Here is a 14,038-nt window from a genome sequence, read left to right on the forward strand (position 1 = left end):
GGCCAAGGTGAGTGGGAAGGACTCGTCCACCACCCTGCAGCCTTGGTCAGAACCAGAGGGATGGCGGACCAAGAATGCTGGAGGAAATTCCTCAGTGGGGAGGGAAATTTCTTCCCGTCCTCCCCGCACCCCCCCCTTGAAAGAGCTCCACACGCAGCTTTGCTGTTTGTTTGTGCTGCCTGCTTGGGGTTGTAAACACAGCCTATTAAGATAACAGAAGAGTGGGTTCCAAAATTTACCTCCGCTGGTTCTTCTTTCAGAAAGAGATTTCTCCTTACAAGATGCGGCTGATTTGGAGCAATCTGGTTAATTTTAAAACAACCCGGTCTGGACACAAATGAACAAAACAAAAACATTTGGGAGAGAAACTGGCTTGCCCAACCCTCCCCTTTTTTGCATGGTCTACCCAAGCTTCATAGATTAAAAAAAAAAAAAAGGTGCTTAATAATTACCTTTGTTGACCTCTGTACCTTCTGGCTTACTCCTCTCCTGGGCAGGAGACATGGCCATTCCTAGGACACAGCTGTGTGGAGGAAGGTGGTCAGACAGCCAGGGGAGATCCCTGGGCTCCTCGAGGTCAAGGTGAAGGTAAGGCCATCGGTGATGGGAAGGTTGGCAGAGCCCCTGGCCTGGGGACCCGAGAGGGCCTTTATCTGGAGAAAGGGAACAGGAAATGACCACCAACTAGTTCAGCCTTTTACCGTTTTATTTGCTCATCAATGCTCTTTGCATCACTCAATGAAAAAATATCTGTACTGTGGATCTATTATGCGCGAGGGGCCTAAAACTTGGAAACTAATTGTGAGAAAAGCTTTCTTTCCTTAGGCTAGACTCCATTAAGTAGATTCTAGAATGTTTTAAAATATTTCTTTTTAAAAGCTTTTGAAAAGATGAGCTTGGGCTGCAGAATGACTTTCAGGCATGTCACTGCCGAGATATAGGACCCAGAGGATGGGAGAGGGAGCGCGGGGGCCCTGGAGGAGTTTGGAAAAGAGCCTGGAACCCCAGTTGCCCCAGGGTCTGAAGGGCACTCAGGATGTTGTTGGACCCGAGCAAATTATGCCCACGGAGTCGACAGCTGCACTTTTCCAACTGTAAAACTGTAGATAATTATCTGCTTGTGAAATCAGTGCTCACAACCCACAGCTGACTCTATTCGCACCTTGCCTGCTAGAGCATTTGCTGAGTCTCCTTGCAGCCTCCTAGAACTGGTGGGAGGGGAAAATGGAAGAGACGAGCCTGAGGAAAAGGAGGGGGGATGAGAAGTCGATCCAGAGCAGCGAACCCAAGACCACGAGTCTCCAAAAGGAGGTAAGGATCCTTGGGGGCAGGCCCTTCCCAGGTCCAATCAAGGAGGGGTGGGTGTACGCAACCAAGTCATCCTCCCCCTTCACCACACACACACAGCACTTCTGATTAAACAATTTCTCACACTCACACCCCTTTCCTTGCCAGTGAACTCAGCATATTCTTGTGAGGCTAATACATGTGTGCTTGTATGTGCTGGGTAAGCACCTAGATGGCTGGTGTTTGCTCAGGCCAACAGTCTTTTCCCGGATAGTCAGAGACAACTTCGGATGTCGGATCCCTGCTACAGCACCTTCACCACATGTATCCTCTTAAGTTTGAATTCCTCCGGTGATAGGGAAGTCCCATTTCTTCTTAGCCAGTAGCTGGGGTGGTGAGTCTGACATGGGAGTCACACAGGTGATCCCTCTAGGTTGGAATGTAGTAAGGGCTGAACCAGGGCTTCCCAAGTGGCGCTAGTGGTAAAGAACTCACCTGCCAACGCAGGAGACGTTAAGAGTCGTGGGTTTGCTCCCTGGTTGGAAGCAGGGAAGATCCTCTGGAGGAGGGAATGGCAACCCACTCCAGTATTCTTGCCTGGAGAATCCCCATGGACAGAGGAGCCTGGAGGGCTGCAGTCCGTGGGGCTACAAAGAGTTGGACAGAACTGAGGTAACTTAGCACACACAAGGGCTGAACTTGGAGTTGCCTGCAGCTTAGAGAGGGGTCAGATGGGGTTGTCACTGGCCCTGTGAGGAGGCAGAGGTTTGGGGGTGTGGGGGGGGTGAATGGACAAGCTTCGGGCTCAGAGGATGAGGACCAAGGGCGCCCAGAGTGAGGTCAGGATGGTGTCAAGGGCAGGACAAGTGGGCTGGGCTCTGGGCAGAGCCTCCGGAGCTCCCATGTCTGGCTGCAGAAGAGATGAAGGAGGGACCAGAGGCTTGCCAGGGGGAATGATGTGGCTTGACTTATGTCACCCTGGGATCCCAGGGCCCCAGGAATTGGCTGATGAGCAGCAACACCCTCCTTTTGGCCGTGAGAGAAGCACAGCCAAGCAAACCCTCAGCATGTCCTAAACTTGAGTAGGCAGCTTCAGGGTGAATGCAGAGCTCAGTAGAAGGTCCAAGCCATTGGTGAGTCAACCTGGGCCATCAGAGGAGGAAATCTGAGATGGCCATAGGAAACAGAAGCTGATACTTCTCTGGACCCCCACTCCTCCAATAGTGTGTCCCTTGGGGGCTCGTCACAGCTGGGCTCTTCCATGTTCTCTGAGTTGGAACTCTGAGTGCAGCCTGTGCCCAGAGAGACAGGCACACGTACATTCAACTCAAGCTCCAGAAATCAGGCTGGTGGCTTCGGGGGGCTGATGTTGTAAGTAGGAACATGAAACAGACCATTTTCTTCCTTAGAACTTTTTTCTTGATTCATGTAGGATTTACACAGAGTGAAACGCACAGATCTTCAGTGTTTGATGAGTATGACAAAGTGGTCACCCCAGAAACTTCCCTCTTGCCCCTTTCCAGGTGGCAACCCCCCCACCCCTCCATGTTCTATCTCTGCAGATTGGTTCTGCCTGTTGTGGAATTTCATGGGAGTGGAATCATATGGGGTGTGTCCGAGCCTGGTCTCATTGGTAGGAAGGTCATATTCTAAAAGAGGGCATCAGAGAAAGTTCACAGCCCCTGAGTGTTTCTGTCCCCAGAGGCCTTGTCACTCACCCCTCACCCCCATGGCCCCAGCCAGGAGCCCAAAACCCTGACTTCACTCACAGTCTGGGGGAGGAACTCCGTGCCACTCGGCCCAGCTCAGAGGTAGGTCCTAAGGGCCTTTGTTGGTGAGTGACTGTCAAGTCAGGCCTTACCACCTGGGCCTCTTTGTCAAGAGCGGTAAGGGCTGGCACTTGGAACCTCAGCCAGGCCTGTGAACTGCACGGGCTGTGAACCCTGGGCATATCTGGGTCTTTCTGTTCCTCTGTTTTCTCCTCTGTAAATGGATATGATAATGGCATAACTGACTCACTGTTGTTGTGAGGATTAACGGACTTACTCCACACAAGCAAGGGGCTTTCCAGGTGGCAGAGTGATAAGCAATCTGCCTGCCAATGCAGAAGATGCAAGAGACTTGGGTTGGATCCCTGGGTAAGGAAGAACCCTTAGAGGGGGGAAATGACTCCACTCCAGTATTCTTGCCTAGAGAATCCCATGGAAAGAGGAACCTGGTGGGGTTGCAAGGTTTGGACATGACTGAGCGTGTGCGCACACACACACACACACACACACACATACACACACGCGCGCACACACGCACACACACAAATCCCCAGAAGCAGCACCCTGGTGCTCTCCCTGTAACAGCACAGGGTGAAGGTGCCTGGGACTCTGGGCTGCCTGGCTGTACCCAGCATGGAAGGGGAGGAGGATGGAAGGAAGAGGGCTGCGTGCGGCCTTCTGAGCTGCACCCTGCAGCGGCACTAACTCTTCTCTCCCCCGCTCTACAACCCAGCTGGGCCTGTTCAGTGGCACCTGCATCATCGTGGGTACCATCATTGGCTCTGGGATCTTCATCTCCCCCAAGTCTGTGCTCAGGAACATGGAAGCCGTGGGACCCTGTCTCATCATATGGACCATGTGTGGGGTTCTTGCGACACTGGGTAACAAAGATGCCCACCCTGGCAATGATCCCCTGTTGCATGTGGGGCAGGATGTTGGAGCTCTGTCTGTGTGGGGTTGTGTCGCTGCCCAGAACCCCTCAATGCTTTTGTGCAGATGTGTGTAAACTGGGGTTTACGGAATGTCCAAAGGCCAGAGCTCAGGATGAGGGGCACCGTGGTGGGCCCTGGGAGCACAACCCCCATTGGGGAGAGGGGGTCCCTTGACCAGGGCGAGACCTCACAAGGGGCCCGGGGCCCCCTTTCTCTCTGTATTCCAGGCGCCCTGTGCTTCGCAGAGCTTGGCACGATGATCACCAAGTCGGGGGGCGAGTACCCCTACCTGATGGAGGCCTTTGGCCCCATTCCGGCATACCTCTTTTCCTGGAGCAGCCTGTTCGTCATAAAGCCCTCATCCTTTGCCATCATCTGCCTCAGCTTCTCCGAGTACGTTTGTGCGCCCTTCTACTCAGGCTGCAGCCCTCCCCAAGTTGTCGTTAAATCCCTGGCTGCCGCTGCCATCTGTGAGTACCTGTGAGGAACACCAGGCAGGGGGCAGAAAAGACCTGGCACAGCTGGGGGTGGAGAAACTGGGCTCCTGCACACCCAGAAAGAGGCCAGGTGGGCCTGGAGGCGCCGGCAGGGAGCAGGGCCAGGGCTGGCCTTGGTCCCAAGCCTGATGGTCTTTGACGTTCGGTCTCCGCTCTGCGGGGCCATCAGAGCCATCGGGGAGGGCTGGCTGTAGGCTACCCCACAGGGCAGCGCTTGGCTGGAGTCTGGCTGCATCTCCATTGCTCTTAGAGGTGGAGTTTGGGGAGGGGGTTGGACAGCCCTGGCTGGATTTCAAAGGTGCATGGATATGGCAGTGGAGAGGGGAGGCTGGCGGGGAACGGGGCCTGGGAATGGAAAGGAGGCTCTTTCCAGGGCCTTAAGACAGGAGGGTGATGTTGAGCCCATAGACACAGAACAGTGCCCACCTCTGACTTCCCAGTGCTCATCTCCACGGTGAACGCGCTGAGCGTGCGGCTGGGGAGCTATGTCCAGAACATGTTCACGGCGGCCAAGATGGTGATCGTGGTCATTATCATCGTCAGCGGACTTGTCCTCCTGGCCCAAGGTGACCTTCGGCTGGAGGGGAGGGTGGGGCCACACGCCACAGACCACCTGGAGGTCTTGCTGCTAAGCATACATTTCATGCAGTGGAAATAGTTTCCCAGTTGTTCAGAGTTTGTTTAATTACCTGAGGTCATTGGTCATCCCCTTCCTTCACACAGTTCCAGTCTAGTCAGCTGATAACTATCTGCCTTGATTACAGGAAATACGAGGAATTTTGAAAACTCTTTTGAAGGCGCATCATTGTCTGTGGGCTCCATCAGTCTGGCATTATATAATGGACTCTGGGCGTATGATGGATGGTAAGGCACTCGGTCTAAGACAGCACACGTCTGCCTGTGGGTTTCTTTAGGCTATCTTCCTGAAACCACATGGAAAGCAATAACTTCTCCTTTTGGGGATTTGGTGGGACTCTAACATGTACCTTCCCATCTCCCTTTTGTTAAGTACCCTACCCTTCACCCTTCTGTTCTCCTTGAACCCCAGAGGCACCTGCCCCTCCCCCAGCCACTCACCTGGCACCAGACCCCGACACAGTGGCCCATGAGCCCCCGTGCTGGGGCCTCCTGCAGAAACTTCACCAGACGAGCACAGGCTCAGCTGGACTGGAAGCAATGAGGGCTGCCAGGCATGAGCACTTTTCTTTCCACTTTGCAAATACATGTGGCCATCCAGATCACTGGCCTTTCCCTCGTGCAGAGAATCTGCAGGCTTCGTTCTCTTTTCAGACAACGAATCTTGCATTTTTTTTCAAAGCACGCTGGGGACTCATTACTCCCAATAATTGTTGAAAAGTTACAGAATTCCCATGGAGTACAAAGACTTACCAACTGAAGAATGTGCAGATCTTAGTAGCCCCCCCACCACCAGGGCTTTCTTTAAAAGAGAAAGCCCTACAGGGGGAAAAAAATTCCTACAGGGGAATTTTCTCTATGATGTTGTTGTACAATTGCTAAGTCACGACTGACTCTTCGTGACCTCATGGACTGCAGCACCCCAGGCTCCTTTGTCCTTTACTATCTCCCAGAGTTTGCTCAAATTCATGTTCATTGAGTTAGTGATGCTACCTAGTCATCTTATCCTCTGCCACCCTCTTCTCCTTTTGCCTTCAATCTTTCCCAGCATACGGGTCTTTTCCAAAAAGTTGGCTCTTCCCATCAGGCAGCCAAAGTGTTGGAGCTTCAGCTTAAGCATCAGTCCTTCCAATGAATATTCAGGGTTGATTTTCTTGCTGTCCAAGGGACACTCAAAAGTTTTCTCCAGCACCATAGTTTGAAAGTATCAATTCTTCAGCACTCAGTCTTCTTTATGGTCCAACTCTCATATCCATACATGACTACTGGAAAAACCAATAGTCTGCTTTGACTATATGGACCTTTGTTTGCAAAGCGATATCTCTGCTTTTTAATATGCTGTCTAGGTTTGTCATAGCTTTCCTTCCAAGGAGCAAGCTTCTTTGAATTTCATGGCTGCAGTCACCATTCGCAGTGATTTTGGAGCCCAAGAAAATAAAATCTATCACTGTTTCCACTTTTTCCCTTTCTATTTGCCATGAAGTGATGGACCGGATACCAAGATCTTAGTTTTTTGAATATTGAGTTTCAAGTCAGTTTTTTCACTTTCCTCTTTCACCCTTATCAAGAGGCTCTTTAGTTCCTCTTCACTTTCTACCATTAGAGTCGTATCATTTGCATATCTGAGGTTATTGATATTTCTCCTGGCAATCTTGATTCCAGTTTATGATTCACCCAGCCTGGCATTTTGCATGATGTACTCTGCATATAAGTTAAATAAGCAGGGTGACAATATACCAAAGGAGATTAAACCAGCCAAGCCCAAAGGAAATCAACCCTGAATATTCATTGAAAGGACGGATACTGATGCTGAAGCTTCAATACTCTGGCTATCTGATATGAAGAGCGGACTCACTGGGAAAGACCCTGATGCTTGAGGGTCTTGAAGGAAAGATTGAAGGAAAGATTGAGGGCAAGAGGAGAAAGGGGCGACAGAGGATGAGATGGTTGGATGGCATCACTGACTCAATGGACCTGAGTTTGAGTAAACTCCAGGAGGTAGTGAGGGACAGGGAAGCCCGGGGTTGCAAAGAGTCAGACATAACTTAATGACTGAACAACAACAACTATGCAGTCTTGATGTGCTCCCTTCCCAATTTTGAACCAGTCCATTATTCCATGTCTGGTTCTAATTGTTGCTTCTTGACCTACATATAGGTTTCTCAGGAGACAGGTAAGGTGGTCTGGTACTCCTGTTTCTTTAAGAATTTTCCACAGTTTTTTTGTGACCCACACAGTCAAAAGCTTTAGCATAGTCAATGAAGCAGAAGTAGATGTTTTTCTGGAATTCCCTTGCTTTTTCTATGTTCCAGCGAATGTTGGCAATTTGATCCCTGCTTTCTCTGCTTTTTCTAAACGCAGCTTGTAGGTCTGGAAGTTCTCGGTTCATTGCTAAAGTCTAGCTTGAATGATTTTAAGCACAACCTTACTAGCTCAAACTAATACAGTTGCTAGCATCATAGTTTGAACCTTCTTTGACATTGCCCTTCTTTGGGATTGGAATGAAAATGGACCTTTTCCATTCTGGTGGCCACTGATGAGTTTTCCCAATTTGCTGACATATTGAGTGCAGCATTTCGACAGTTTAAATGAGGCATACACTTATATTTTGTGTTTCATAATCTTAGCAAAGAAAGTCAAAGTTATGTTACTCAGTGTTACTTTTTTTCCCGGTAGGAATCAACTCAACTACATCACAGAAGAACTCAGAAACCCTTTCAGGTAAGAAAGCTGAGTCAGAGGGGAGACAGTGGACAGGTTAGCATACTTCTCTCCCCCAAACATAAGGTGGAACTGCTTCCCCCAATCATCCACCACCCACTTCCAGACAGTGGATGGTTTTCTATCAGCTCATTGACATTTGTTAGAGCTTGGTTTTGTTTGAGGTTGCTAAGAGGAAGGAAGAACTCTAGCTTATTTTACATTATAACCAAATTCAGTTTTACTGCCCTGGAGTCTAAGGAGAGGGAGAGTTCTTTCTCATTAGTGTCAGTGTCCCCACTGGGGCTCTGCTGTCCCTCTAGCTCCCTGCTTCTTGGTGAGCATCAGGAAGCCTCAGGAAGGGCAGTTCCCCCGGGAGCAGGTAGAGGGCCGGCCGGGCAGCTGGAAGAAAGGACTAGACTAAGACCACAATCTTGTGAGTCTGTCATGGATGCTCTGGTCTGAGTCTCTGGGTCCCCGCCCCTCCCAGAAACCTGCCCCTGGCCATCATCATTGGGATCCCACTAGTAACAGGCTGCTACATCCTCATGAACGTGTCCTACTTCACTGTGATGACGGCCACCGAGCTCCTGCAGTCCCAGGCTGTGGCCGTGGTGAGTGCCCCGGGGTCTCTGTGGGAGGGGACAGGCAAGGGATAAATGCTCAAGTTGAAGGACGCTGTGTGTGTAGGGGGGGTTGGGGGGCGGAATAATCATCTAGGAGACCAGACACGGGGAGAATCTGAGCAGGATAGGGCAGCACCAGAGACCTGGCCTACCTTCCAGGTGGCCAGCAGCTGGGAGGTCCTGCCTTCCGAGCGCACCCTACCTGCCTCCTCAACATAGAGCGCAGGGCTCCACTTCACCCGGGCTGGGACTTTGACAGGCAAGTGTAGGGGAGAGCAAGATCAGGGGAGTCATTGTAGGACGGAGTGATAATAATGGGTTGTGGAATTCATCTGGGTGAGGAGGGAAGCAAGGACAGGGGGATGGGGATGAGGGACAGGGGAAAGGTGGGCGGGGTCCATGTGCTGGAGAAGACCTGCAGAGTTGGGGCAGGACAAGAAATGAAACTGAAAACAGGCAATGAGGGGACATGGACAGGGAGCAGAGAGAGGCAGGCTTGGTGACCGGCCCACTGACCCTGAGACGAGGTGGCTCAAGTGGGAGGGAGATCTGGTCATTCCGAGGAAGGGAGAGTGAGGGCGTCAGAGGATGTGGAAACACTGAGAATTACGCCAAGGCAGCAGGGGAGAAGAGCTGTCTATCACCATCCGCAGAGGTGGGGCGGGGTGGGGATGTTGGTCCTTTTCTCCAGACTGGTGCCCCACCGTTCCTCAGGGAGGCGTCCTGGAGCCCAGCTCAGTGGGGCCGCTGGGAGGGCTCAGCAGCCTGTGGGGCCGGTGGCTCTTGGGGGCGCACGGTCTCAAGACGCACCCACTTCTCTCTCAGACGTTTGGTGACCGTGTCCTCTACCCCGCCTCGTGGATCGTTCCGCTCTTCGTGGCGTTTTCAACCATCGGCGCCGCTAACGGGTCGTGCTTTACTGCTGGCAGGTAGGACCCAGCACCTACCCTGGGGCGGAGCGCGCGCACGCACGCGGGGCGGCGCCAGGGCCGGGCATGAGTCCCCAGTGACAGAGCGGAAATCACACACTGGGCGGGAGGGAGGACGTAGAGCCGGCGGGCTCGTGGCGCTGGTCCCAGTGGTCCAGAGCGAGTGGGGATAGTGCCGCCAGCGCCAGCACAAGGCAGGGCTTGGCGACCCGGGTGAGCGAGGTTTACTTGTGGGACTCCACAGAATGAGCTTTCTGGAACATCTTTTCATGTTAATAGATAGACAGTCTAGATCAGGAGCCTGGTAGGCTGCAACCCACTCCAGTGTTCTTGCCTTGAGAATCCCAGGGCCGGGGGAGCCTGGTGGGCTGCCGTCTATGGGGTCGCAGAGTCAGACACGACTGAAGCGACTTAGCAGCAGCAGCAGCAGCAGCTAGATGAGGAATTGGTAAACTAAAGGGCAGATAGTGAGGATTTTAAGCTTGCAGGCCATGTAAACCTGTCCTGCTCTGTCTTTGCAGTAGGAAAGCCAACAGCTGTAGCTATGGTCCAGGAAAACTTCATTTACATAACCAGGCACTTCGCCAGTTCCTGCCGGGCCTCTGGCCCCTATCTGGTCTAGAGACAGTTATGTTGGAATCCTCTTGACCAATGTAGCATATTTCACATCACCTCCACTCATGGGCTGGGTTGGGGAGTTTTTCACAGACATTGGCAGGGAACATTCTGAGCATGTCTTTGTTCATCTCTCCAGCATTCTTGGGGGTATAGTCCTGAGATTGAAATTGCCAAAGGTTATATGCATATACACTTTAAAAAATGAAATATATACCACAAAATCATGCCTTAGTGCTAGTCCTTTAAGACGTCTTCAAAAGTGTCTTGGTTGTTCTATCTGAATTTTAGAATTACCCTATCAATTTATATAAAAAAGCCTTAGGGACTTTGATTAGAACTTTACTGAATCTATAGTTCAGTTTGGAGAGGACTGCAAGCTTCAAAGTTCTGATTTTTCTAATTTATGGGCATGGATTTATCCCCCCATTTATTTAGGTCTTCTTTCATTTTTTTTTTTTTGGAGTGGCAGTTTTCAGTATATAATTCTTACACACATTTTGTCAGATTTACCCTGAAATATTTCATATTTCTTCATGCTACTATAAATGGTATTTTCAAAAATGCAAAAAATTTCAGTTTCTGATTAGTCTGTTGCAGGTACAACTCTTTTTGTTGTTCAGTCACTAAGTTGTGTCTTTCTCTTTGCAATCCCATGGACTGCAGCATGTCAGACTCCCCTGTCCTTCACTATCTCCTGGAATTTACTCAAATTCATGCATACTGAGTCGATGATGCCATCCAACCATCTCATCCTCTGCCACCCCCTTCTCCTTTTGCCTTCAATCTTTTCAGGCATCAGGGTCCTTTTGAATGAGTCGTCTCTTCACATCAGGTGGCCAAAGTATTGGACCTTCAGCTTCAGTCCTTCCAATGGATATTCAGGGTTGATTTCCTTTAGGATTAACTGGTTTGATCTCTTTGCAGTCCAGTGAACTCTCAAGAGTCTTCTCCAACACAGTTCAAAAACATCAACTCTTCAGTGCTCAGCCTTCTTTATGGGCCAACATCTGTACATGACTACTGGAAAAACCGTAGCTCTGACTATATGACCTTTGTCAGCAAAGTGATGTCTGCTTTTTAATATGCTGTCTAGGTTTGTCATAGCTTTCCTTCCAAGGAGCAAGCATCTTTTAATTTCATGGTTTCCCTAGTGGCTCAGTGGTAGAAAATCTGCCTGCAGTGCAGGAGACTCGTGTTCAATCCCTGGATCAGAAAGATCCCTTGGAGAAAGGAATGGCTACCCACTCTAGTATTCTTGCCTGGAGAATTCCACAGACAGAGGAGCCTAGTGGGCTATAGTCTATGGGGTCACAAGGAGTTGGACACGATTGAGCAACTAACACACGCACATATGATATTTCTATTTTTAGTTTTTTTGAGGAAACTTCATATTGTTTTCCACAGTGGTTGCACCAATTTGCATTCCCACCAACAGTTTGTAAGGGTTCCCTTTTCTCTACATCCTTGCCAACATTTGTTATTTATGGTCTTTTGATGATAGTCATTCTGACAGATATGAGGTGATATCTCATTGTGGTTTTGATTTGATTTGCAATTCTCTGATGACTAGTGATGTTGAGCATTGTTTTATGTGTCTGTTGGCCATCTTTGTGTCTTTTTCATAAAAAATATTCAGTTCTGCCCATTTTTATTTGGATTGTTTGTTTTTATGATATTGAGTTGTATAAGTTATATATATTTGGGATATTAACCCCTTTTTGGCCATATCATTTGCAACTATGTTCTCCCATTCAGTGGGTTGTCTTTTTGTTTTGTCAGTGGTTTCCTTTGCTGTGCAAAAGCTTTTTAAAGTTAGTTAGTTCCCATTCATTTGCTTTTGCTTTTATTTCCTTTTCTTTAGGGGACAGATCCAAAAAGATATTGCTACAATTCATGTCAAAGAGTATCCTGCCTATGTTTTCTTCTAGTTTTGTGGGTTTGGGTCTTATATTTAGGTCTTTAATCCATTTTGAGTCTATTTTTGAATATGGTATGACAGAATGTTCTAGTTTCATTCTTTTGCATGTAGCTGTCCAGTTTTCCCAGCACCACTAATTGAAGAGACTGTCTTTTCACCATTGTATTATTTTTGCCTCCTCTGTTGTAGATTCGTTGACCATCGGTATGTGGATTTGTTTCTGGGCTCTGTTCTGTTCCACTGATCTGTGTGTTTGTGTCTGTCTTTGTGCCAGTACCTTACTGTTTTGATAACTGTAGCTTTGTAGTCTAAAGTCAGGGAGTGTTATATTTCCAGCTCTATTCTTCTTTCTAAAGATTGCTTTGGTTATTTGGTGCCTTTTGTGTTTCCATACAAAATTTATTTGTTCTAGTTCTGTGAAAAATGCCTTTGGTATTTTGATAGGGATTGCATTGAATCTGTACATTGCCTTGGGTAGTATGGTCATTTTAACAATGTTAATTCTTCTAATCCATGAACATGGTATATCTTTCCATCTGTTAATGTTACATTCAATTTCTTTCATCTATGTGCTATAGTTTTCTGAGTGTAGATCTTCTATTAATACTCCCTTAGGTAAGTTTATCTGTATGTTTAGGTATGTTATTCTTTATATAATTGTAAATGCTGCTGTTTCCTTAACTTCTCTGAAAGTTGTTACTGTATAGAAATGCAACAGATTTCTGTGTATTAATTTTGTGCATACATGCTAAATCACTTTAGTCATGTCTGACTCTGTGTGACCCTATGGACCACAGCCCACTAGGCTCCCCTGTCCATGGATTCTCCAAGTAAGAATATGGGAGTGGGTTGCCATTTCCTTAAATCCTCTTTCTGGCAGTTGTTAGTGTTTAGAAATGCAACAGACTTTTGTATATTAATTGTGTACCCTGTAACTTTACCAAATTCATTAATGAGCTCTAGTATTTTTTTTTTTTTGTAGTGTATTTAGGATTTTCTCTGTATAGTATTGTGTTGTCTGCAAAGACTGACAATTTTACTTCTTCCTTTCCAGTTTGGATTTCTTGTATTTTTTCTTTCTTTTTTTTTTTGGTTTGAGTGTGTTGCTCAGACTTTCAATACTATGTTGAATATAAGTGGCAAGATTGGGCATCCTTGTCTTGTTTCTGATCTTAGAGGAAGTTTTCGGCTTTTCATCATTGAGTATGATGTTAGCTGGGAGCTTATCATATATGGCCTTTATTATGTTATATTCCCTCTCTACCCACTGGAGAGCTTTTGTCATAAGTGGATATTGAATTTTGTCAAAAGCTTTTCTATATCTCTTGGGATAATCATATGGTTTTTATTCTTCAATTTGTTAATGTGATGTATTCCACTTATTGACTTACAGATACTGAACCATCCTTGCATACCTGGGAAAAATCTCACTTGATCATGGTCTTTGATCTTTTTAAACATTTGCTGACTTCAGTTTGCTTATATTTTCAGGATTTTTGCATCTATGTTCAACAGTGATACTGGCCTGTAATTTTCTTTTTTGTGTAGTATCTTTGTCCAGTTTTGGTATAAAGGTAATGCTGGTCTCACAGAATGAGTTCAGAAGCATTTCCTCTGCATTTTTTGGAATTTTTGAGACCAATAGGTGTTATCTCGGAGAAGGCAATGGCACCCCACTCCAGTACTCTCACCTGGAAAATCCCGTGGACGGAGGAGCCTGGTAGGCTGCAGTCCATGGGGTCGCTGAGAGTCAGACACGACTGAGTGACTTCACTTTCACTTTTCACTTTGATGCATTGGAGAAGGAAATGGCAACCCACTCCAGTGTTCTTGCCTGGAGAATCCCAGGGACGGCGGAGCCTGGTGGGCTGCCCTCTATGGGGTCACACGGAGTCGGACACGACTGAAGCGACTTAGCAGCAGCAGCAATAGGTGTTATCTCTTCTCTACATATTTGGTAGAATTCACTTGTGAAACCATCTGGACCAAGACTTTTCTTTTTTTGGAGTTTTCAAATTGCAGATTCAATTTCACTACTGGGAATTGGTCTATTTTCTGTTTCTTCCTGATTCAGTTTTGAGAAATTGTACATTTCTAGGAATTTGTTGATTTCTACTTGGTTCTTC

General features: G+C 47.9%; 1 protein-coding gene across 3 annotated transcripts in view; it reads left to right on the forward strand.

Annotated features, from left to right (window-relative positions):
• The first annotated feature begins 482 nt into the window (after positions 1-482).
• SLC7A9 (solute carrier family 7 member 9) overlaps positions 483-14,038 on the forward strand; it is a 38,470-nt gene continuing 24,914 nt past the window's right edge. For all 3 annotated transcript variants that reach the window (XM_027516014.1, XM_027516012.1, XM_027516013.1), the window contains exons 1-9: positions 483-588; positions 1,175-1,311; positions 3,790-3,937; positions 4,216-4,458; positions 4,926-5,051; positions 5,250-5,349; positions 7,798-7,842; positions 8,312-8,435; positions 9,273-9,376. In XM_027516014.1, coding sequence (XP_027371815.1) covers positions 1,225-1,311; positions 3,790-3,937; positions 4,216-4,458; positions 4,926-5,051; positions 5,250-5,349; positions 7,798-7,842; positions 8,312-8,435; positions 9,273-9,376 — 977 coding nt within the window. In that variant the 5' untranslated portion in view covers positions 483-588; positions 1,175-1,224. The remainder of the gene's footprint in view (positions 589-1,174; positions 1,312-3,789; positions 3,938-4,215; positions 4,459-4,925; positions 5,052-5,249; positions 5,350-7,797; positions 7,843-8,311; positions 8,436-9,272; positions 9,377-14,038) is intronic.

Source organism: Bos indicus x Bos taurus, chromosome 18 (assembly GCF_003369695.1).
Source record: "Bos indicus x Bos taurus breed Angus x Brahman F1 hybrid chromosome 18, Bos_hybrid_MaternalHap_v2.0, whole genome shotgun sequence".
Taxonomy (NCBI): domain Eukaryota; kingdom Metazoa; phylum Chordata; class Mammalia; order Artiodactyla; family Bovidae; genus Bos; species Bos indicus x Bos taurus.